The 26677-nt window shown below is 36.5% G+C and overlaps 1 protein-coding gene across 5 annotated transcripts in view; it reads left to right on the forward strand.

Moving 5' to 3' along the window:
- DENND1A (DENN domain containing 1A) overlaps positions 1-26677 on the forward strand; it is a 215703-nt gene that overhangs the window by 127577 nt on the left and 61449 nt on the right. For all 5 annotated transcript variants that reach the window (XM_042786413.1, XM_032982592.2, XM_042786414.1 and 2 more), the window contains exons 12-13: positions 660-761; positions 8083-8208. In XM_042786413.1, the coding sequence (XP_042642347.1) occupies positions 660-761; positions 8083-8208 (228 nt within the window). The remainder of the gene's footprint in view (positions 1-659; positions 762-8082; positions 8209-26677) is intronic.

Consider the following 26677-nt stretch of genomic DNA (forward strand, 5'->3'; position numbering starts at 1 on the left):
AGATAAAAAGTTTAGACTCGCTGAACTTTTGCTGAAGAGACCAGGATATGGTGGAGTAATTCTCTCTTTTTCTTTTCTTTCACACCCCCCACCCCTCCCTTTATTTATTTATTTAGTACTGTCCATTCTACTTCCAGTTGTAAACTTGTCTGTATTGGGGTTCCAAAATTCAACCTGGAATTTGGAAACCGATTCTCATCCCTGACTGACTTCAACTCTTAACTCCTAGAAAAGCCACTGCTGCTATTTAATTAATTTAATTTCTAAATATAAAAATACATCCTTGAATTCTTGACTCAGCTAGAAACTGCTAAATGTGCAAACAGGATACCAGAATTAAGACAAACATTAATAGAGGTGCTTGAAATAGATCTTCACTTGAATGATCACAAACAGTAACTCTCTGGTTTCAAAAATTTCAGTATGCACAGTGTGAAGAACTTCCCTCTGCAAATTGGAGGTTGTTTTTTCAGCTTTGTAAAATGTGAAATACATAAAACAAATGATGACAGAAAGACAGGAATGTTGATTGTTTTTAAAATGCTTGAAATTTTGTGATGCTGTGATGTTATACCATCACTTGTGTCCTTTACGCATAAAATTTTAACTCTTCATACTTATATTTTCATTTCCCTTTTCTTGAATTTCCTCATACTTAGAAAGTAAGAAACATGGCCCTGGAAGATGTAGTGATTCTTAATGTAGACACCAACACACTGGAAACCCCTTTTGATGACCTTCAGAGCCTTCCTAATGATGTGGTATGTATGAAATGATTTACCCAACTATTCCATTACTTGAATGTGTAAATCCTTTTGACCTGTTCGGTTTGTAACTGAGGTGTCTCGTTGTGTTACTCTCGTTATTGTAAGTAAACTTCTTTACCTCAATTCTTTCCTGTTTTGAAGTATTAAGGAATGTTTCTTTGGACATTTGCAGACATATTTTTAAGCCTCCTAATGAATATTAGCTAATGCTTACATAAGCTGGAAACACTGCAGCAACCCAGTTTTGGTTTTGGAATGGCATGATCAAGTTTTAGGTCTCCTAAAGAGTTAGTCTTTTATGGGTAAAAGAGGCAGATGAAAACCACGCAGGTTATGGTACATCTGAACAGGAGACAAAAATTCAGACTTCTTTCTTTGTGGTGTGAAAAAGTACTACTATTTTAAACCATCTTTATCCATTCCATTAGGAAAACAAAATCCTGCATTTTTACATAACTTCTGTTTCCAAGTGAAATTGTGTGGGTTTCTTTCCTGTGATGACTTCTAGGTGAGCTTTAGTGAACTTTGTGCATTTTATATCCTGAGTTATGATATTAAGTGGACCACTTCATATTCCCTTCTGGCACTGCTCAGTGCATATAATTCAGAACTTACTTTCATTCTCATTCAATCTTTTTATTGGTAATTTATTTATTTTTTAATAACTTGGTAGAATCATTGTATAAATACTTGATCTTCCCCTTCAATGGGACAAAAATACATCCAGCTTGGTACTTGCTGCTGTAATCGTCTTCACTAAAGAAGCTGAGAGGGAAGAGCAGTAAAGTGAGTAAGAGTGTAAAAAGCTATTTTTAAGTCAGAGGGTGACTGTTAAGGAAAAAAACGACAGCGAAAAATCTGGATTTCTTTTACTAGTTCAAAATATTGTGCTGACAGTTAGATCTATACCTTTTTATGTGTAGCTGAGAAATAAAATTGATATGCAGGGAGCTCAATATAAAGCTGTTCTGTTTGAGGAAAAGCTCAAGTAATGGTGAGTACCCAGTGCCGCCTCCTGTGACATCCCGTCATTTCTCTATGATCTGTGGTGTGATCCTTTCTTCGAAAACAGTGAGCTCCGGATGAAAGGTCCATCTTGAATGTGAACATTTTGGCTTCAGCCAGGCATTTAGTCCATAAAAGTTACTTCCATGAATTTTCTGGCTTTATATAGTTTCTCATTTTGATTTGGCTCCCAGCATCCAGATCTGCCAGCTGGTCATCGCTCCTGCCGTTATCCCAACCCGGGAATGACAGACTTGTAAATGTCATGGAGTTATGTAAGAAATGTCTGGATACAGGGAGTGTGGGGCCTCAAACATGTATATGATTTGTCAACAATCAAGTATTATATTAGATTTTATGAGACTTCATTAAAGGAGCTGTTGTAGGCGCACTGTAGAACATCAGAAGAGACTTTACCAATAAACACAGAACTTCAAGCTTTGGAATGTAATAAATTTTAAGAGACTTCCTTCCTTTCATTATTTACTTTTACTTCACTTTTATAACAGTAGAGAGTTGTGTTTTATTAGTTCAGATTTCTTGATTCAGTTTTCCACAGGTCTATTTAAAAGCTACATTTTATCTTGGAGGATGTTTGGAGCATAGCAGAGGAAGTGCTGCCAGCAAATTCAATTAACTGGCATGGCTCACAAATAGTGTACATGGTGTATTTTTTTTCACAACTGCTATATAAATACAGCTGGGATTAATATTTGTCGCAACAAAGCCTTAACTTGAATCGTGTTGCGTTGTGTAATTAATGTTTGGGATCAGTGTTTATGTCTTATTTAGCTTTGTTTCATTATTTTAGTTACCTAGATAATGAAGTATTTTCCTCTAGGTCTTTTCCTTTCCTTCAGACTGCTTAATATTTGGCTTTGACCACTAGAGAGCAGCTGCTCTTCTTTGCAAGAATTGAATTTCTGTCAGTTCTTTCATGCATCATGTGTTTGGAACTGTAAGTGGATCAAGTTGTTCATCTCAGCAGGGAGACTCTAAAGCCAATCCATTATACTTTTTTCTTTTTCTTTTTCTTTCTTTTTTTTTTTTTTTCTTTCTTTTGCTTCCATGGGAGGATGGGGAGATTCTGGGAGTATGTCTCCCCACTGGTCTCAGTCTAAATAGATGCATTTATGATATGAGAAACTAAAAGTGTCTTCAACAGTTTCATGATCATAAACGGCTGTTACGTCAAACTATTCTGCCAGTTTTGCTACCTAATGTGAACAGTGAACAATTCACACGCTGCTGAGTAGACACAAAATTTACTTCACTAAATTAAGTCTTTGTTCAACAGTGAGAAAAACCATCTTCTGATGCATTTTCATTCTGATACATTTTCCATCAGGTAATTAATCCAGGGAAAACTTTTTAAGCTGTTTTCTCCTTCTCCTTGAACAGCTTTTTTAATCAAGTAAATGAGCTCCTAGGACTATTTTAGAGCTTCAGGTAGTGAATTGTGCTTGAGATTCATGACAGTGATGTTGCTACTTAAACTGTTGATTCTTGAGAATCTAGAATGAATTATTCTTTAATCTTTTACTCCTAGGATCCAGAAAACATAGGCTACCGTGAAATGTTTTCCAGTTAACATTTCTGTCAAAGGAGGTGGATAGCACTGAGACAGTTCCAGCAGAATCAGATTAAGTAATTTCTTTGCCCTGGTTTTCCTCAGCAGTACCTGCTAGCAGTCAGACTTCCTGAACTGTTCAGGTCAGGTCCCTGAAACTCAAGGTGTGCACTATTGCGTTACTGATTAACTATTTGAAATGTGAAAAATTGTCCCTCCTTCTGCTTCTGATGTTGCTGAAAATCTGGCAGCATGAGAACTCCCTGGGAAGTAACTTTCCTTTTAAAATAGTCAATATTAAAAAAAGAGATTTATTAAGGACTGTGATTACAATAAGTGCATCTGCTGCTGACAAGTCTCCTACACCACCGTCTGTGTTGCAAGGAATAGCAAAGAGGGGGTAGTAATTTTTTTTTATGCAACCCTTATGGATTTTTCATGTATTTCCAAATAAGTGTCATCTTCTAGTCATAGTTGTAGTCAGAGCTTCATATTACAAGGAATAAAGCATAAGCTCGCTCTGTCAACTTGTAGTTTTTATTAAATGAAGCCCTGATGCAATGCAGTGTACTGCGCCAAAGAGATCTTGCATATCTGATGGCTGTGAGAGTATTGTAAATTTGCACTAGCCTATGAATATCTTAGGCTTTCAGTATTTTAGTTGTGTATGCTACTGTTGTCCATTCATTAACAAGTTACCACAAGTAGGAAGCGTACGTTACTGTTTTTCACTTAGTGGGAAATTAACTGCTTTCAGGACAGCAAGAAGTACTAAACTGCAACTGTGTAGCAGAACCATTTTCTTAAAGGTGAATCCATTTTTATTTCTTACACTGTGTTTGCAATAGAATGTTTCTTGCTTTATTCATGTTGACAACTGAAAAGCCTTGGACCTAATTAAAAGAATTTCCACTAGCACCTTTACTGAACCATTTCATTATGCTGCATTGCACAGATTGCATTTTGAAACATGGTGATAGTTTAAATCTGACCTTTAAACCTGAACTGCCAGAAGTATAAAAATCTTCTCTAAAAACACTCTCAGGGTAGACTGCATGTATATGTGTCTATTTGGCTAGCAATAATCTTCATATTGAGTGGTCACAGTCTTATTATTTTTAAAGTATTACTGCCTCTTTAGGCAGGAAACAATCATAATTATGTTTGTGTAATCTACTTTGCCTTACATACTAATTTATTCCAGAGTAAACATGAATATTTTTTTCTTACTTGTTAGTCTCTTTTTAAATATGCTGTTGTTAACATTTTCTTTTTTAAAAAAACATGACATGCTTATTTCAATAAGCCCGATTGAAAGAGTAGAAGTGCACATATAGAAAATGGACATCCTACAGTGTTCAATTTAGTCTTAGAAGAGAGCAAATGATGTGACATCTTAAGGAACTGGCAAAATACCTATCCATGTTCTGCTTCTATACCAAACAGGGAAGCTGAAACACAGAAGGGCTATGACTAGGAATTGAACATTTTGTTTGTTGTAAAACAAAGCATAGAGCCGTTTCCTTCTATATAGATGGCAAGTTATTTATCTTCACATGAATGTTTAAAGAAAAACACTAATAAAAATGTTTGAGATGGATTTGGAAGTTACACAGAGAGATGGACATTTTATTGTACTTTTCAGAACGACCTTTAAATGGTTTACATAAATTAATATAGGAAATAAACGCATATTTCATCCCTGTGACATCAGACCCCTTCAAATGTGGAGGGATGTGCTGTTTGGGATTGAAAATCTGATGAAGCTTTTACATTTTGAGAATAACAGAGCTCCGTGAGAGACATCATCTCAGAAAAAAGAAGTGACTTATTATATGGGCATGATAGATTAAATCTATTATCATGTATTATGTTAATATGTGCTTATGGACTCATTAATGCATGGATCATTGGCATAAGCCACAGCGTTCAGATTTATAAACAATGCTGGACACACTCTTGATTCGTTCTGTTATATTAAGTAACTGTTATGAAATACCTTCTACAACAGCATCTGCAGAAAATTTAAAAGGAAATGTCTTTGCAACTGTTTTGGTAAACACAAATGCAAATATAACATCATATCTGAAAAGATAAAAAAGTAGTGCACAGTGTGGATTTTGTATTAAACACCTAGATAGCAAGATGAGAAGTCACTTTCCTGCCTTCCCCGAATCTAAGAGTACTGAAGGAGGAAGTGCCAGATGTACTTACCGGAGGGATAAAGCTAAAGCACTCAAGAACAGTTGTTCAGTAAAATCAGCCTGACATTTGCTACTAAGGCAGGCTGGTAGCAAAACCCCGAGGCAGAAGAAACTCAACTCATCTAGTAGGATTTTGGAGATACGGATGAGGCCAGAATAAGCTTTTGTTGTAAACTGGAGGATATGGGGAAGGTCTTGAAAGTTAATCTGAACAATTGAACCATCAGCTTGTGTTTTATGAGGTATTATTCATACCCTCATAAAACAGTTAGTTATGTTCACTGCAACAGAATCTGCTTGCTCTGTAAATAATATTCCTACGTTTCTTGCACAGCGTGTAGTATATAGAGCTACCTCAATGGAGTTTTTCAGAATAGAATTTGAAAAAGGAAGTTTTGCTAATTGTTGATAGAATTATTCCTGTAAAATTCATAATATGGATCTTTATGGAGTCGTTGATATTCTTTGGTAAATCAAGATGACTAGGGATTTCCTGTCTTTCTGATTTCCTTCTGAAATTGTGGCTCCTTCCTATCTTCTGCTTAAGGTGTCTCATCAAATTTGGGTTTTGCATGTGACGTGACCTCATCCTCTAAAAGTGCTAGCTGAATTTCTTTTAAGAATCAGTGACCAGGCTGTTGTTTTTGTATTCCTGTGTGTTGGTGTGAGATTTGTCTCAAAAACTTAGCTTGTCCTTGTTCTGTCTGCAACACCAAAAAATTGCTGCTGACATAACTATTTGTTAATGGCTTAACGTAACCTGTAACCGCTGCAGCACAAGGCACAGCAAGCTTGATGTTAATCTTTGAAAGTTGTTTTTTTTTATCTGCTTTCCCAGCTTGTGTTTGAGAAAGAAAAACGCTGTCACTAACAATAATGTATAGATACACAACCTTACTTCAGTAGTTACTGAGCTCTGAGCACTAGAAGAGAGACATCAAACTAAGTCACAACCTTCTTGTATATATGAGAAATTCTGAAGCACAGAGAACAGTAATGGATAATCCTCTAAAACTTTAGCCCTTGGTGTACAGAGAAAACAAAGAATATTCAGGTAACCTGGATCATGGTAGTTTTAACTCTGCCTGCGTAAAAATGCGTTTAGTTGATATTTGCTAAGTTGTGCTCTGTAAGTGTCTCTGTAAATGGTAATGAGACCGTTAGGGCTGCGTTTGCCTGAAGTGCAGCTCTGTGAATCCTGAGGTAATTAAACACCTCCACAGTGGAAGGGAAAGGGCAATGAGGGTTAAGAGAAGAGCCGTCCTGCACACAGGTGGTTTAGATCTCTTGAGAAACAGGAAGGAGAAAAAAACTCCAGCAGACAGAATGTTGTTGTTAATTTGAGACTTTTTTTAAAAAAAAACCTGCAGGTTTTGTTTTGTGGATTGCATTGGGTGTCCGCGGCGAGGTGCTGGCAGGAAGGCTGCAGGCCCTCAGCGCAGGGAGGCCGGGGCAGGCCCCAGCCGGGTCCAGCCGGCTCCTCAGCAGGCGGGGCTGAGCCCCAGCCCGCCGGCCAGGCGGCCGCAGGGCTCTCAGGGCCCATGTGAGAGAGGGCAAAAGGCCACGAGGCAGAGTGAGGAGAGTAAAGGTGTGAGGTGGAAGGAGCAGCAGAGAGGAACCGTCCGGGCTGAGCACGAGCCCACCGCCCTCGGCCTGCGCCGCGCAGGGAGGAGGTTGGGGACTCGGGAATGGAGGTGAGAGTTGAGCTGGGAAACAGGTCGGGGGGGAGGAAGGTGTTTTAGTTTCTGTCTTTGCTTCTCACCATCTAACTCTATTTTAAGTGGCAATAAATTAAATTAATTTTCCTAAGTTGAGTCTGGTTTACCCATGATTCTAATTGGTAAGTGATCTCCCTGTCTTTATCTCGGCCCACGAGCTTTTTCTTTATGTTTCCTCCCCGAGTCCTGCTGAGGAGGGGGAGTGAGAGAGCGGCCGGGTGGGTGTCTGGGAGGCAGCCAAGGGAACCCACCATATGCATAAATAAAACTCTCATTTTGTTGTTAAGTCGGTGAAATACAAGTGAATATAGCCTTAAAAGAAAAAAAAACCTTGTATTTGTGGTAAACAAATTTTTCAGACCTACAGAATTTGTTCTTAGCCTTGGTGTGGTGATGGATGGCCTGATTATGCAGGACAGTTTCTCTGTTAGTCTGATGTTTGAATTAATTTAGCTGAAATTCTTTCATGGATTCTAATCAAGAATGACACAGAACTTCATGGACTACCGTTAAAAGAGTACTCAACAGCATGTTAACGGCGGATTTTAAGTAGGAGGGAAGGTTGAAATGAAGTTTTTATTTTCCTCTTGGTTTCTGAATAGAATCCAGTCGTATCTTGGAGAAGCAAAACAGCTTGAAAAGTAATGCTTTTAAAACTGAAAACTTCAACTCTGAATTCACGATGTCACTTTTTGTCATAGCTGCTGCTGTGGTTAGCAAATTTTTCATTTAGCTGTGCCCCCCCCCCCCCCCCCCCCCCAATGTGTTAAGCTTTGTTTGTGATATGAGAGTGATCTGGACCTGTTGTGTGATTTCAGGTTTCTGCACTGAAGAGCAGACTGAAGAAAGTTTCTACCACCACTGGAGATGGTGTCGCAAGAGCGTTTCTAAAAGCACAAGCATCTTTCTTTGGAAGCTACAGAAACGCCCTGAAAATTGAACCTGTAAGTAGGAAATTAGTAGGCATGAGATGTAAATCTGCAGCTGTGTTGGGGAAAAAAGTTGTCAGGAATTCAAAGTATGGTATAATGTACTTCTGCGAAGGTCAGCATTGTGACTCTTTGGGTGATTAGTACTGAAAACAGTGTTCCAGTCTCCAAAAAAGAAAGAAGCGCAACAAGCATGATAATCAGAGGGAGAAAACTTCTTACGGAAAGGTATGGGTGTTGCTTGTTTTTGAAGACAGTTAAGTTAGAAGAAAAAAGATGATAAAAAAGTATAAAATAATGATCATAGGAGGCTAATGCAGAGTTGACCATTTTATCTCATTGCAAAACCTGGGTATTCATTGTATTATTTTTAAAGGTAGTAAAAGATACACTTTTTACACAATATAGGCTTAACTGTGAAACATGCAAATTAATGGAATCATGGAGTTTAAGAACATAATTAGTTAAAGAAATTGTGCTTTTACAGAAATGTGAAGAATGTCTGGAGTTGTAACAATTGACGATAAATGTTCTATTAAGGAAATTCAGTCTCTTGCTTCTGGTTCAGAGTTGATCTCTATTTAGCAATGATTAAGTGCCATCCGAGTGGGGGAAGGATTTTTCTGTACTTGATCTTGAGTTTTATTACTTCTAGTGAGGCATATTTCCTGGCTTACTGCAAGTAGCTTCATGGACTTCAATACAAATCAGTGCAGCCAAATTAATGTGTTTCCACATGGTTTGTGACACTTTGGTTTTACTACTGTGTACTTGGGGGTTCCTTTTAAAGTGTGTACATTTTGGTGATAGACAGAGACAGGGTAAGTAATATGAGGAACATTTGTAATTCATGAGATATGTCCCAGACATATGGGGGATAAAAAGTATTAACTGCAGAGTGATCCACAGAATATTTTCAAAATATTCTATGTTCCCTGTTTCTGAAGCAGGGGACACTAACACATGTGCACGTCAAATACAGTGATAAATTTCAGTGTGGTGTTCATGGGCTCATTTGAACTACTGTTGTTTAGATCTATGGCTGCTTAACAAGAAGATCTCTGTAGAGGACAAAACATTCTTCTGTCTTAATACCTTATTCTGTCATCTGCAACCACTTGGAGGCAGAACAGAAATTTGGTGGTATCAGTGGAGAGCTTGAATACCCCTGAGAGATGCTAAGATGAGTTCTGAGTGTAAGTGGGGAAGCTAAATGAGTGGAGTGAGAATGAAGGCTTACTAGTTGAGTAAAGGTGTTGTATATTGCATTCTCCTGTTCTGTGAAGATTAATGAAGACATCTGGCATGCAGACAAGTAATAAATCTAATTTTAATCATGATGTTAAAGGACAAGACCAGAGGCTGGACTATAGGCATAGTGTTTCTTGAGGTTGAGGATGTTTTAGTAACTAAAGTCTCTTCAATACCATAGTTTGTCTTGTTATTTTTTAAGCCAGAAGGGAAAAATAGCTCAGTTTGGATTGTAAACAGTCCAATTATCACCATCAAATAAGTATCATTTCAACAATTCATATTCAGTCTTCAAAAATGACTCTTGGTGTCAGCATGAGTCCTTCCACATCTTACTAGGGGAATCCATGTGTCATGTGTTGAAAAAATAAATTACATTGACTTGTGTATGTATGTCTGGGTGTAAGTATTGGGCTTTTGAAGCATCTAAGATGAAATAGTGGGAGGTATTTAATAAATTGTCCATATAAATAACAAAAATGAAACCAGCAAGGCACTCTGGCAGCAAGCCTCTTTCATCCATGTTGGGGAGACACTGACTTCCCTTCATCCATGCAGGCTTCCTTGTTCTCCAGTGCTCCTCCCAGTAGTTGCCAGGCAACTCTGGGAATATTGGTGTATTTGCCTGGATGTGTGTGTGAGTTTAACTAGTTAAGGGATTTATGAAGGAAAAAAAAATTTAAATTGCTTTTCTGGAAATGCCATCTGGTATTTTGAAGGCTGAATGTTAAAGATGAACATTCGGAATCAGTTGACAATGGCACATCCCTAGAAAGTGCAACTTCGAGGGACAGCTAGCCTGTGGAAGTAGAAGAAATGGTTTGATATGCTTATCATTCCATCAAAGAAAACTTGTAAATGTTATTGCACAAATATGACATAAAATCCAATTTTAATAATCAGGAAGTAGAAATTTTCAGGGCTTTCTTTCCCAAGTCCTATTATAAATCAAAAATTTAATTCCTGGTTATACATTTCAGTATTAAGATTTAGATAGATAAAATTTGTGTTTTATGTGCTGAACATGTCAGAGTCAAATGACCTGCATTCTGTTTCCAGTTTTGCCACAGACATCCTGTGAGGTATTGGACGGGTCATATAATTGCTTTATACTTCACTTCTGTTTTAGAATATGACAACAGTAAATGCAATTACTGAGAGACTCTTGTTACTGTTAGGAGCATTGCACTTAAAAATTAGTTCAAAACCGTTGGAAAACCTGATCTTAAGAAGATGCTGCAAAACTCCAAACTATAGTGTGTAATGAGTAAAACAATTAAAACATGTACTTCCTAAGTTCACAAAGGAAAATGTAATTTAATTGTAATTTAATAACAAAGCATCATAACTGGCAATTAGTAAGGCATCTTGCAATTTAAAGCCCTGCGTTTCTCTGTTGTGCTGTACTTTAAATGCTGCACCTGAAATAGTCTTCTGTACTCTCACGTAATTCCATCTTTTCACAGTGATTATGTTCATTGTTATTTCCTGTCAGCTGATGAGCTCAGTTTGCTGAGTTTGTGGATCATATACTAACAGGGGTTCAAAGTGGTCGTGATGCACCCCTTCTCATGTACCTATGGAATGGCAGACAGGAGTTTCCTGTTGAATAGTGGAAGAATATTAAAGTGTATGCAGCAACTCTTTGATTGCTCTTCATTGATTAATCAGAATCCACAAAGTGGATATGGCAGTGACTCATAATTTTCTTTAAAAGTTTAATGTCTGTTTGGAAAAACATTATTTTGAAACTGTTACTGGTGTAACAGTTACAAATAAAATTATTTCAGTGTGTCTGAGACAAATGGAAAAGCAAATGGAAGAAATAGCTTATAGGAAAAGAACATATTTTCACATACCTCCATTGTGTTATTTTTCTCTTATCACCTTCACAGGTCGTAAATATGGAACATAAGCAATACTGAACGTGATATGGTGCTTTGCACTTGATGTTCCATAACTCAAGAAATCTGTTCATTTAAAATCATTGATAATTATCGAAGAAGCAGCAGCTTTTCCTCCTCTCATAGTTTTTGTCTCATAAGACAGTTTAATTTCATAGGCCATCTCATCTGGTATGAGTTGACTTTTCGGGGTAAATGGTGTGAAGCTATTTTTCAGTATTCTGTTTAGGCCCAGAATGTGTCACACATCAGACTTTAAATTCACATTATAATTAAGCATAGTAAGAGCTCTTAGTCTATTCAGAAGCTTTTACTCTGAAGATACAAGGTTATGTAACTTATGTACAAAGCAGTACACTGACAATGAATGAGTTACTATTGCTGTAAACTTAGAGGCCTTCAGTAACTAGAACTTTTGCATGAAAAAACATATCTAGGTATACAGTCTGCAAGCCCAGTCATAAAATTTATGTAACAAAATAACTGATTCACTTGTTTCTACTGTGTATATGTGTTTTTCTGTAGTTGCGTTAAGCCAGATTTTAAGTATGGAAGAATATCTGTTCCATGTGAGGTACAGTCTCCACAAACCTCTGTTGCTATTAAGTACAGTAAAACACATTAGAAGCAGTGTGTTTACTTCATCTTTATGAATATTACTGGAATTTCTAACAGTGACACCAATGTGAGCATTTTCTTCACTTTAATGACTTCTTAAAATTCTTCATTTTTTTGCTGTTTGCAGAGGGAATGTTTTTATCTTCTAAATACTGAATTCACAGAAGTAAGTCATCTTCAACAGAAATAGCTGTATAATTACTATGTGTTTGTAAAGGTGGTCTGTAGTACTTAATAGTTGTGTGTATTTTGGTAACTGAGGGGGAAATGAGACTCCAATTTTCTGCATCAGGCGTTGGCTGTGCACTTTCTTCTGCTGACACCTAGTGGTTAGAGACAACGTTTAAGTGGTTTTCTTCCACAATCTTTGTTAAGAAACAAACATCCTCACACCTGCGAGTAAAGGTAAGCTCACGGTGTAGGCTGACCCAAAGCAGTAGCGTGTAGGGTATGCTGCAGTGCGACGTACTGGGTTTAGGTTTGCGATGCTTGCGCGGCTTGCCTGAGCCATGTGGGTGCTTTTTCACCTGCCTTGGGTATGACAGTTTAACAGCCAGCTCCAAGTTTGACGTACGGTCTTCTGAAATGAGAAGCTTTCTGTCTGTTCTCTGCGTATGTGGTCACTCCAGTGAGCTTTGCAAAGGGAATTGTGTGTGCTTAATACAGCATTTTCTAGCTTGACAGATTTGGAAAGCTTGTTTACTTGCACTTTGCTTTAAAATCTGTATATTCTGAACAGGTATTTCTGTTTCCACATCTTGGCTCCTTTTGTCTGTATTTCATTGCTATAAATACACTGTAAGATGAAAATTTCTGTGCTTATTTTTCTTTTGCAGTGCTGCTGCTTTTTATTGGATAATTAAAGGGGGATAATTTTAACATCCATAACCCAAATAGGTATGAGTGTCTAAGTGCTCCTTCAGGGAGTTTTCTCTTTGACTTTGCAGTTTTGCATTGATAACTTCTTATATTTAGGCACTGTAAAATTTGATGTCTCTTTCATGACACAGTGTACATGGTGTACTGAGGTGAGAGGTGTATGTAACGCGATGTGAGCTAAAGTAGCCTGTTCTATTTCTGATACACTGCCAAAGAGACATGTCAGTGCATGAGATTCTGGTGTTTGTTTGGATTCAAATCAAGATGTCTTGGTTTGTTTTTAAAAGGCTGATTTAGTTATTACAAATGTATTAATCTAGTTATTAAGGTGACAAACTCTGCATTCTTTGTAAAATGATTTCCTTTCTGTATTGTCGTATTACCTAAATCTAGACCTTTCTCTCATTTATAAAATCCATGTAAACCTGATTTTGGTGGATTGTGACTATGCTAGATATTAATAATTTCTGTATTTACACTGCATTATACAGTTGCAACTGTATTTCCTGTGAGTATTTCCAGTATGTGCCAGTCTGTGGCAACAGTGTCTCTGATTTGTGGGAATGTCTCTGGGGGGGGGTGAAACAATTAATATAGTTGCATTACTTGTAGCAAGAACTATATTCCTTATTATTTGGCTTATACTATCTTCTTGAGGTCTGCCCAGCAAAATCTTTCATTGCTTTGCTCTGCTTGAGGCCCCTCTCTCTGTGAATGAATTGGAATGAAGTAGTAACAGTGCTGTGATCTCTGTCCAGTGCTAGGGGGGTGTTGCTAGTTGCTTGTTAAGTATCAAATTTTGCGCTGTTTCTAGACAAAGTAAGTCTCAAAATAGTGGGGGGGAAGAGGGCAAAGGGAGCTGTGATGATATCAAAAGTATAATTAAATTGTGAGGACATTTTGAAATCAATATCAAAATTTAAAAAATACAGGAAAATACTACTTTATTTTTAGCATCTTATTATTGATTAATAGTTGGGGATTTTTTGTGGTTTTTTTTTTGTTTGTTTGTTTTTGTTTTTGTTTTTTTTTTTGTTTTGTTTTTTGTTTTTTTTTAATTGAAAACTTGCTTTCAGTCCTGGAAAAGTATGGCAAATAACTTTCACTGTTTGCAGATTCCGTGAAAATAGTGTTGCTCTGCTTTGAGATGCTTCCCACAGCAATGAAACTGTCTACCTCTGTCTCAGACTGAGGAAATATGTTGTTGTAGTTTAAAACATCTGTGTTTTTTCATTTATATTTAAACATATGGAATAGTAGTTGGGAGCTTAGTGAAGCTTTAAGATGCTAATAATGAAACCTAACCATTTTAAGTAGCCACTGGTGCTGCAGTGATTCTGATAATGGATGGTACTTTTAGTAAACTGTTGTATGATGTACCATTATCACATTACAAAAATTTCTACATGAACTACGTCTTTCAGATGGAACTAGGATCATTAACAGTTATCAGTACTAACTTGAATGCATTGGGAATTACTGATAGCAAGTGAATCTTTTCAGTGAAGCATCAATTAATTTCTTTTGTGTCTTCATGGTTAGTTACTCAATCTTATCCAGGTTTATTAGCCTGAGTAATCATTAGTTATAAAACTACATAATTTCTGATTGACTTTATTTTGAGTTGATTTGGTTTAAATTTAACCTAAGTATTCTTGAGATGTAGGCACTTAAGAGTAAAGAGAAAGTCTCGGAGACAGAGTCAATGTACTTTTCTACTTTCACACTTTTTATGCGCTTTCATTGGTGAGGTTACTTTGTAATTTGTGAAGTAGAGAACAATGTGTTTAAGATGTTACAAAACGTTTTCTAATCTTAATATGAAACAACTTATTGAAACTCATATGTATCATATATTCCAGTTTTCACACTGCTTTAGTTGAACTGCACTGGATGTATGTATATATGTTTTTATGTACACATTGCAACCTTAGTTCTGTTGTTCTGTCAAAGCCTGATAATTTATATTTGGATTCTAAGTAGAGAAGACAACATACTACCATTTTTCATAATTGTAAATTTGACACAGATTTTCTCATAATGTCATGCAATTTGAGCAACAGTGGGGAAAAAAGCCATTATGAATAGGAGGAAATGAAAAGTTAACTTTTCAACATAACATTCAATTCAACTTAAGGAAATAATGTAATTAGCCTTTTCAGTTTGAGGTTTTGTCGTAGTTCTAGAACCATATAGGGACATCTCGGGGAAATGTAAGACATTATACTTCCATAAGGGGTGTATAATTAAAAAAAGGTGTCTCCTTTTATTGTGTTTCCAACTTTTATTTTCTTGAAAAAAGTGAAAAAACTTTCCTGCCTGCATGCAGGAATGTGAAGACACTTCTCAAGAATTGTTTCATCCCCTTGTTCTCTACTGACAGTTTCTATTACCCGTTCTAACAAAGCTAGCACTCGGTCGATTGCCCGTGCTGCAGCCCCGTGTCTGTGCTGCTGGGTGTCTGTACCCTCTGGAGACACCGGCACGGAGCGCGGCTCTGCTCGGCGGCGCTGGCCGGCCGTGCCTGCAGGGACGCAGCCGGCCTCATCCCACCTGGTCACGTCCCAGCCGCAGCACTCGCTCGGGCAGGAGGGAGCACGAGGATGCTCTCTGGTTATTCTTCCGACACTGTATTGATGTAAAGATCTTGCAATGCAATATTCTTCAGATGTGTTGCTGCCATATATATTGTTAGTAGGTAGTTTTGATTCCATCCCTGTTATGAATTCCTTCCTCAGACTCTGGGCCACCGTATTATCAGTATCATGGTATGGATCTTTCCATACTTGATCATGTTATGCTGCTGAGATACTGCACACCTGAACTCTAGAAACTTTAATGTTTCTGACTAAATTTATTCTGAATTTTAACCTTGGGACATGGGATCACTTTCAAATGAGATGTAAAAGTTCCTCAAAATTTTGCAGGAAATGAAATGCAATGAAGCAGTTAAAAGGCATTTTTAAAAGGCATGCACCTGCATTCTGGACAGGATACAGCTTGACAAGCATCCGTTAAAAATGAATGTTTTCATTTCCTGTATTTGTTGTAGGCTCTTACTAGAGAATCTGCCTTAACCGCTGCTACTATTCTTGGTATCAGTACACTGGTGCAGCCACTGAATTGCTATCTTCTACAAAAGTAAATAGTTTTTCACAAATCCACTTGCACAGTTGCAATTTCCTACTATCCCAGGATATTATGTTTAACATCTCATCAATGTTGATAGAGTTGTTCCTTATATGAGCTCTGAACAGGTTCTTATTATCCAGGGTACTGTAGCTAACTACAATGAATTGGAATATTGATGTTGCTCTGGCATCATGTATTTGCTGGCCAAGAACTGTGTGCACTGTTTAAGAAAGCTGTTGCTCTTTACCTCTCTTTAAATTCATGGCCAAGGAAGGTAAAGTTAAGATTAGCCCCATAGATATTTAGGCCTCCCACAACACTGGGAGTTTTAAAGTGTTTTAAGAGGACAGTTTACTTACCCAGTTTAGGTTTTTACACCACTAAAAATTTTTGCTTTATGCATTCATAAGTAATACCATAATACCAGTAACACAAACTGATGCCTTTTTCAGGAAGACATTAGAGCAGTGGTGTGATGGCACAACATAAGTGTTAATTATTTTATATCAATCTCTTGCCCAGACTAACACTATAAATTCCTTCAGCAATTCCAGACCCACAAGATCTAGGAGGGACAGAAGTCAGAAAAGTAGGTGATGTGTGGTGCAGAGTGAAAAATGCAAATACCAGATAAGTCCAAAAGGAAATTTTGTTGAGATATATGTGCAGTAACATAAAAAAGTGCATGTTACATACTGGTGCATAATTCATTTTGAAAAGGCTTTGTAGTATTCAATGCTTTATCTACTATGAAGTATGATTGTTGCCATGGTGAATTATTTTAGTTATTCAGTGGAAGAGTAAATAGTAGTTTCCAACTCCCAGTAATTGCCACATCCCAGTTACTTCGTGTACATAGCCATCTCCTGCATAGCTTTTTTTTTTTTTTTTTGCATGTGTATTTTAAAGATACACATTGTATACAGAGTAGATCCTTTCCTTTCACCAGAGTTGTCGCAATCGGTCAGGGTTTTAGGAGTGTTTGTCCATATATAGAAAAAAACAAAAGAAGGTCACTAGTACTTATATTACATGTGTACAAACTTGTGGGGGAAAAAAACAAAAACAAAAACAACCAACAAACTGTAGGGGAAACAGTGAGCAGAAGCATATAAAATAAAGCTTTTTGTTTTCCTTGCAGTTTTTTTGTGCTCCTTTTGAAGTTACTGCTGCTGTATACTTAGTAGGAATTTTCTCCTACCCTTCTTTACTTTTTTTCCTATTCAAGTCCTGTTAAGTCTTAAGTATATGCCTGTATAGACAGTCTAGTGGTCCCTAAAAGATGGTAATTTCTAAATCTCCTCCAGATCACTTTAATGACAGGAGTAGACAATGGCAGTGTCATTGGCAGTAACAGTGTGTAAAACCTGATGTTTGTATGATAAAAATGGAGATAAATTGAATCTCTGTATATTCTGGAACTGACTTTTTTTTCATAGTGTGAAGATTTTGTGTGTTGTGGCATTCTGAAGACCCCAGTCGTCAACAATCTCACTTAGAAGCTACCTGTAACTATTGTTATGTTTTACAGTTTATGGAAAGTGTTACAGAAGACATACTACTCAGAATTCAGAATCACTGACTGCAAAAGATTTATTGGGGAAAGACAGTTTTGTTTGCTTGTTTTCTGTGTGGTTTTGCAATCCTGTTGCTGTGTTTTGTCGCTGAGTGTTACTGTTGCTATAGACAAGTTTCAGCTTTTGCTGTTTTAAACCTAAAAATGGCTCTCTAACAAGCATTTACTGTTCTTCAAAATGCATTTAATATTCTACATCTAAGTCTGTTGAGATATGTGTATGTTAATGAAACTGAAAAGACATTCCCTTTAATCTCTTATAGCAGTCTGTTATGTAGTAAATACAATTGTTTTGTAATTTCCAAAGTGTTAGAAGATACTATGTTGTACAATTCTGTATGCTACGCTAGTGGGGGAAAAGCTAAGATTCTGAAGGAAAGGTAATAAAAAATAATACTTAAGAAAGTTCACATGACTTTCTGCTGAATATAGCATTTCTGCCATAGAAGATACAGTCAAACTTTCTGGTCCATCATATCTGTTAAAGTAAAAAAACCCACAACAAAACCAGAAAACAAAGAAGGAAAACCCCTCTAAAAAAATAAAAACCAGCATGGGAAAGGGTTTGCACTTCAGTCTAGAAACATTGCCCAAAGTAAGGGATCATGTGCTCTGCATCTTGTAGTGCACTAACAGCAGTAATAAATGAAATGTTAAGTTCCTTTCAATGTGGTTTTCAGGATGCTGATATTCACGGGACTGTTTTTGAGTTTATTAATGTTTACCTGTTTCATGCTGACATTTAAGTTTTTGAGGTATCTTAATTTGTTGGAACCTGTGAGCAAGCTGAAGAGAAGTACCTTGTGTTTCATTCTGTAAGTAACTTTGCAGTCCCAACAGAAATTGTACGTTCAGCCACCAGGCTGGATAGGGTCACTCTCTGCGTCTTCTGTGTTGGTGCTGCGGAAATAAAAGTAGCTTTGTTCAAAAGCCTCTAAATCTTCCTATTACCAGGGAAGGTTGTACAGTGAGGAGCAGGTCCGTGATACTTCAGCTTTACTGTGGAAGGATTTGTACATTCAACTGATAAATTATTCGTCTGTGCCTTTCACACCTGATTCTCTGGTTTTTGTACTGTTTTATACACTTGTTTTTGTTTCTTCTCAATTTGTTTCAAGCCTTTGTTTGTGTGCTTTAGACTGACTTTTGCCTGTGTTTTTGTTGTGTTTTCTCCTGATACTTTACTTATAATTGAGAGTGCACAGTCTCAGCAAGCAATGAAGCAGTGTGCAAATGCCGCCATGCAGGAAAAGTTGGAAGATATTTCCTGAACTAATAAAGCGCAGGGGACTTAGAGTAGAACAATGAAGCAAGTAAACAAACACCAAGCATAAAATAACATGACCATTGAATTCAGCTTCTGTGTAAGGCACTCGGTCACTGTGTGTTTTTTAAATGAGCTGTGGATAAGTTGCATTTGGTATCGGGGAAAACAACCCCACCCTAAAAGACCATTCAGGCAAGTAGAGAGAGAGTGAGATTTACATTCTCACTAGTATGAGCAGCTGTACAATCGAATAGAAAGTATTACTTTCCTCGAAAGAAAATGGTAGAAGATATCTTGGTATTTGGATTTGTAAAGTTGACTTCATTAGCCTGCGAACTTGATGGAATAGTGGTAAAAATTAGAATATTTAATCATGTTAGGAACAAACTAATAGAGCTTCATAATAGAAAAGTTATGCCACTCTGGTCTTTCACCATGCACATTATAGATGGTGTATGAATTGGAGCATACAATTTGTACCCTTACAGTACAAAAAGAGTAGTGAAAGGCAGTAAATCGAAATTATTTGTAAAGATTTGCATAGATTGGTGTTAGAGCTCATACAGTGAAAGCCTAAAATGTTACAGGGTTAAAGGCAGAATGAGACATTTGGACGCGTGACATAATTGGCAGTTCAATTTGATTGCTTTCCATGGCAGACAGCATAGGAGACCTGCTATCATTCAGAGTTGTACTTTTCTTCAGAATCACACTGAGATATTCTGATACTGCCCTGGGGCTTAGCAAAATCACATGTGACTGTCGCTTCAGTAGTGTGCTTGCTGTCGTCTTGATTCTTCGCTCCTGGGGAGGGATGGGGGTACCTCTTGCCTGGGTGTTCGTGCTGTAGTTGTTACTGGCTTAAGGCTTCTGGAAAGGGAAATTACGGAAGGGGACTAAGCCCCTTTTCTGGCTTGGCTTATTGCATATCATCAGAGAACTGGACAACTTTTTTTCATAAATGTGTTGATTTGGGGATGGGCAGAGCATTAGTGAAAGATAAATTCTGGCTCATGACCAAATTGCTATATATAGGCAAAAGTTAATTTAACGTCGAGGACCACCTTTTTCTTCTATTTTTGGGGTCACAAAAAGGTAAACTCTGCAGAAGGCTGATAAATGCATTGTTATTTAAAACACTACTTCAGTTTAGTAAAGCATCAAATGAAAAGATTCTGTCTTTTCTTATCTTTTCTAATTTAATTCATTGTTTTCTGTTCCTTTCATTCAATGAGTAGCAGCTTTTGGCAATGACAGATATTCTATTGTGACTGAAATATGCATTTTGTAAGTCATAACTTTACTTGGTATTTAAATAAACTGTGTCTGTACAGTGTGCAAGATTTATGCAGAACACAGCTGGAGGTATTCTGCTTAGAATTCCTATGGTTTAAAATGTCTCTTTCAAGTTTGAAAATGTGTTGTGAAGTAGATACCATTATGATAATTAGAAGTTGAGCTTCTCTGCCTTGCTCTATTATTTTTTTGAATACAATTAACACATCACACACACTTCACCTGGTCTCTCCTCATTTACCTATGACACTTCCTTGATATTTATTTAGACACATGTGGTGTCTTTGCTTTGAACTCAATAGTCAGTTTATTCACTAGATTTATTTTTTTAATAAACATTTTTTTTGTTTAGAGATATACAATTAGTTTGCATTGTTAGAGAAAGTATACATATTGATGTCAATTTAAGTCTTTTACTTATGTGTTAGATGATCAGGACATAAATTGTATAAAGATTATAGAGAAAACTGTGATTACTCTCAAATCAAAATACCTGCTGAGAAGTTGCAGAAGCAGCTGGTTTTATTGTAGTTCTCACAAGGGAACAGTACAGAGAAGATAGGCAAAAAGCTACCTAGAGGGAAAAAAAAAAAAGAATAATACATTTAATTTGAAGTTGTTATATTTTCTTTAAGGTAGCATAAACATGAAGCACAGAACTCAATGTTTGGTTTGTATTAAGCTTTATTTTTTCAAATTCAGCAGCAATGCTTTTATTTCTGAAAACAAAAGACAGGCAGTAAGTTTGTTTTGGAAATATACCCAAATTCTTAAACTGGAATTAATAAAATACTATTGGCATACTTTTTATATCTTAAATAATATATGTAGTGTGCAGTGTTATGTCACATGTATAAAACTATTAGCAAGGTAAGGCCAATATCTTCCAGAAGACAATTAGAAATAATATTAAATAGTTTTTATAATTTAGAAAAAAAAAAAAAAAAAGTGGTGTCTGACAGATCAAATTTTAGTGATGCTACAGGAAAAGGAATATGAAAATATCACAATACTGTATTTCATTTGGGGAAGTCAGGTTTGGAGTTTTTTTTTTTTTTTTCTTTGTCCATTTTATTTTAGTTTTAGGAACACTCCTAAGGCTTGGAGGCTTAATAAGGAATAAATCTGAAGTGCAGTCTAAGATTGATCCTCACAATAAAGCAGGAAATTACTCTGGATTATTTCATTTATTTTAGCTACAGTTTGGAATGAAGTAGGGCTATATTTTTGTAGAGCTCCTGTTCACTGTCTATTCCTGTAATAGCTGTTTTCCGTAATATTTTCAGTAACTGTCTTGCTGATGTTGTCTGATATTTATAAATTAGTTTATTATTGGAAAAGGTGTCATCTACTGAATAATAATTAATTTTCTTTGTTTTAAAATTGAATTGATCAACTTCAAGCTTTTCACGTCTAAGGCTCCAAGGTTTTCATATGAAAGTTCAAAGCTGTTTAGTAAAAAATGGAAAGTAAGCTGTGGCCTTGAATGAATTTTATATAAAGCGTGATTTTTATTCTTATGAAAGGTTTGTCTCTCAATTTTCGTGCGTTGCAGAGAGTCTTTCTTGTTTCCTGCAGAACCTGTTAGTTGTGAAATGGAAATCCATACAATGTGAAGGGTTCTGAAACGTTGTCCACAACAAAGGAGGTGTGGTGGTGACAAAATACAAAAATGAGGTGTGTTTGGTTGCTTCGCTGTAGTCATCACCATGGAGAGATCCATTGTTCTACAGTTGCATCTTTGCTGGGTTGCTTAGGGAAGGGCATGATGCAGAAACCATTAGAACGGGGCATTTATAAAAGAGACCTATATCATAATAATGCAAAAGGAAATCAGTGTTTTCTTTTGAGATACCTTTGACTTAGGCTTCCAGTTTTCAAAATGCACATTTAAAATTATCTCTATATAAAACTACTTGGAAGAGTGTTTGGTTTTTTGGTTTGTGTTTTTTTTTTTTTTTATTTTTTTTTTAATGAAATCATTCTGTAATAAAATATTTCAAGTACTGGCTAAGCTGTAAAGCTTAGGGCTGATAAACAAAGCATCTGAAGCCAAATGGCCCCTTAGCTAACCCCAATTAAAATAAAGATTTCATTGCGCTCTGTCCTGACAGAGAGGGAACATATTGTTGCCTTTAAGGGAGTTTGGTTTAGTTAATGAAAGAATTTATTTCATTTTTTCAGATACAGAACCTAATTAAATAAGTTTCAACTTGACTTGTAGTTGAAGACATTTTAACTCCTTAAAGGTTACTTTTGTGTCCAAGTGTAGCTCTCTTGAATAATTTCTGATGCAGTATTTAGTTTTGTGATTTATATAATAAATTTTACAGCAGATCTCATGTGATTGTGTGTATGCCTATTTTATGTATACATACATATATGTTGTTGATTCTAAAAGTGTAAAACTTGTTATTGACGTTACTCTCTTCAAGCATCCTATTCTGCATTAAGTATTGCTCAGATATTAACTACTACTAGAATTTTAAAATTAATGTGGAAATTAAGGTGGCGTGGTTTTGCTCTGAATGCACTTTGAAAGCTGTAAATGACATATGTACATTGCTTACTCTTGCTGTTCAATGAGAAGAAAGATATATCAAAGAATTATTTTTGGTGAAGCTCTCCAAGCAGTAGTTAAAATCTGTATCTCTAGAATGCTTTTGCTTAGAGAGGATTAATGGTGAAAATTAAAGCAACTTGTAAGGATTACAAATGTGATTAATTTGCCTTTCTTCAGGATCCGTCTATACTTGTGTAGCTAAATTTCATCCCCCATTTGCCAACTAATAACTTATTACATATTCTCCACTAAGAACACTTTTATCTAAAGATGCTTTCTTCTTACACACAAGAACATTTTATACTTAACATTTGAAGGCAGACAAGGAGTGGGAATGCTGTCGCTTACCTTAATTTCTTGCCTAAAATTTTGAAATTGTTAAATGGCTGCTGTGTCTCTGGTAATAAAATCATATGAGATGTTCCAGTCTCTGAATGGTAGTGAATAATGCTGTTTGGCTGTGGTGTTTATATTTGTCAATGTAGTAACTGTAATGAGAAACACCTAACCAGCATTATCCAGAAAGTGGTGGGTTCTTTTAAATTCCTTGTTACAGAAGCTGAATCTAATCATGGAAATTCATGCTTAAGGTAAGTAATTTTTAGTCATAACAGGTCTGTAAATATTTACCCCAATTGTATCTATGAAACTATAAATACATATTGGTTTGGAGCAGTGGTTTTCCAATTAATAGGGGGGACTTACTGATCAAAATTTTTTAAATATACGTATGTTGTGTCCTCTCATTTGGGGATTTTAAGCTAGTGTTTGGAGTATGTGTTCTCTTCCAAATGTCACTTAATCATGCATTCTCTTTTACATGTTGAATAAATTGCATTCCAGCTCTCTTAAAATGAGTTTCCAGGGTGAGCAAAGAAGCTGTCTCTGAAAAAGGGCTATTGATTTCCTTAAGTCGAAGTCATTCCCAAGGTTTTTGACTACTTTTGCTTCAGGTCTGTGTGACACTGGATTTGATTATTACTTTCAACTATGGAGGTAAATGATATTCAAAGAATTTCTACCTGTGTGAGGAAATAATTTTATTTACAGATAAGTCACAAAATACTTATTTGTTTGGGAGGGGCTTGCAGAGGCTTTTTAGTTGAAAAAGAGTGTTCTTTGATATGGGTGTGAACGTGAATGGAATTAAGGACTGGATGGTCCTGGAGTCCTTAAAAATCTCTTACTTATTTGGCATATGTTTACAGATCTTGGGATAACTGAAATGCACTGCTGTCCTTTTCTGTGAATTTCTGTAGATTGTTATAATTAAGAAGTGTTTCAGAAATCTCAGGAATAGTTGCCAAACATAACCAAAAATAAAGCATTGCATCTAGCCAGAGTTCTAGATATCCTCGCTCTGCCCTAAAGCTATGTTTCCCATCCATTATCTTGTCATGACTTATTGTGCTCAATTTTAATTAAATTTTAATAGCAATTTTGCAGTCGTAACTGACCTGAAAGTTTTCTGAAGACTATTATACCCACGGGATATTTCCCTTATGTGTTTTCTCTTGTTTCTTGTTTTTCATCATGTCCAAATTCTGTTCTTTGGAAAAATCTTCGGTGATGGAGAGCATGAAACAGAAGATGGGGGAAGTGGTATAGTGATTTAACTGACAAGTATCAGTTTACAACCAGAAGTAATCAATTGCATTTTGTATTCTTCAAGAATGTTGATTCTAATAGTTGTAAGTCTTAAAAACTGATATATTTGATAAAGAGCTTGAGTTTTATTCCATTTTACTTATGGTCAGTGTAGTGTATAGACCTGAGTATTCTACGTTTAGGTTTCAACGTACAGATGCTGAATCTTTAAATAAAAAACCCTACTTTTGCAGTGCTGCAACCTGCAGTTCTTGCTTTACTGCCTTTCAGAGTGTTGTATTCACAAATGTTATGCACGACTTTCACTTTGGTATTCCAGTGTCTGAAAAGTCACTCTTTATGCTTAAGGAGATTAAAAAAAAAAAAAAAAAAAAAAGAAGAAAAAGAAAAAAGTTGGATCATCAGTCCTTAATGCTGTATAGGAAGCCCTGTAATATTAATTGGTTGTCAAATCCCTAAGAAATAATGGATTAACGTGCTTGATCATAATACCCTGTTCGGGAGCTGGAGTTTGCTGATGTCCCCAGCCTCTCTATTTAACACAATTACAGATATGCATTCAGAACGTTCGAGTGGATTGCATTTCATTAATACGATTTCAGCAGACAATACTAAGTTGCTGTTGGGCCCACTCTGACAGCTAATTACTGAAATGAACTGTGTACATGGCTAAGAAACAATGGAGCACTTGTCAGGAACATTAAACCAATGCAGAAATAGTGCCAAATCTTGGAATCACTCCTCTGAGCAGTTTTTCTTGTCTCTACAGACCAACCTCAGGACATACATGATTGTGGTGGTGAGCTAGACTTTAGGGAAACAAAGTTTCTTACTGTTGACTAAAATGCACTATAGTTCTATTTTGCGCTTTCCTCTGTTTAATGCAGATGCTCGTATGTATTTACCCCGATTGCTGAATGCGCTTACCTCTTGCTTGCAGACATCATTGCACGCGTTCCCCAATAAAATGTCTAATCTGGTTATTCAAATACCCAAGGCACTGAATGTCAGACAATTTTGTAGCATTATTTACAGAAAAAAACACTCCCTGACAATTTGAAGGAGGATAGGGAGTGACTTCTTGTTGTCTCTTCCAGTATAAAAAACCACGGGCAATCAAGTGAGGTTTGTAACAGCAAAGTTTCAGAATAAACAAGAAGGAGCTATTCTTTGTACAGTAGGTAGTAAGCCCGCCAAGCGCTTTTGTCCAATAACACTGAGGAAGTTTGTGTTGGTTTTGGGGAAGATTGGAGAGGGATACTTGAGAGAGGCCTCTGTTTGGGTTTATTTAATACACAAGCAACAGCAGACCCAATAACTTCTTGAGATTTAAGATCTCGGTCTGGTAGAGTCTGAGGGGAGAAATAACGTACAGGTTTTCTGCCTTCCTGGTACCTTCCTGAACATCTGCTTGTGACTACGCTGGAGACAGACCACCAGGCAGATGGACTTTTCATGTGATCACCTGTGGCCCTTGTGTTCTAAAACTGTGGTTTTCAACCCTTCTTGTAATTTATTTTTTTTCTTTATCCTATATTTGGGTATCAGTCACTGGAAATTATATGTTGCTAGAGAAATGTAACTTGTCATAAAGTAAGGTGAAAAAGAAAAAGCAAGAACTTGTTTCAGATGGTGAGTGGACAAGGCTTTCCCATCCCATCTCCATTTCAGGCATTCTGAGGTATTTTGGTAACAGTTGTCTTTCAGAGGAGATGATGTTTTTGTTTAAGAAACTGCTTCACCTTCAGTGTTTTGCACTTTCGGCACCCATCTGAAAACTTCTTGTGCACACCTCATTCTAGAATAGGAGTTAAAGCTACAGTGTGTTCACCTGGGGAAGGGGCCTTATCTCAAGGCTTTTGTAAAACCCTGTATTACCCAATTTGTTTTTGTCTTTATGATATATCTGCAGAATTATTAAAAATAATATAATGCTAGTACAAAGCATTTGTATCATCCAATTCAACTGACTTCTCTGTTGTTGTAAGAAAAGGTGCTAGTTATTCTTGGAGATTTTTTTTCTGTTGATGTTAAGAGGAGTCTTGGATTACCAGTATTGTCTATCTTGATGAGTGCATCCATATCCCTGCTTATAATGAGAGCCAGTTCTACCTCTGAGCAGCTCATGTTATTTAATCTGTGTGTCTTCAAGACCACAGGTGACATGGAGACAAGGGAGTTTGTATTAAACACACTTAAGCCTTTACTTCAGTGATACTTGCTCATCTTTCTGATTTTGCAAGGCATTTTTGCTTTCAATCCTTAAACATTTCAGTTAGTAAACAGAAACAAACTGACGTGTTTTTTTCATTCCAGTGACAATAAGGATCAGCTAAATATGCTGACTTAATCATATTTGCAATCTGGTGACCTATACAAAATTGCAGTTT

The sequence above is a fragment of the Tyto alba genome, unplaced genomic scaffold (genome assembly GCF_018691265.1).
Source record: "Tyto alba isolate M040663 unplaced genomic scaffold, T.alba_DEE_v4.0 Super-Scaffold_11, whole genome shotgun sequence".
NCBI lineage: Eukaryota > Metazoa > Chordata > Aves > Strigiformes > Tytonidae > Tyto > Tyto alba.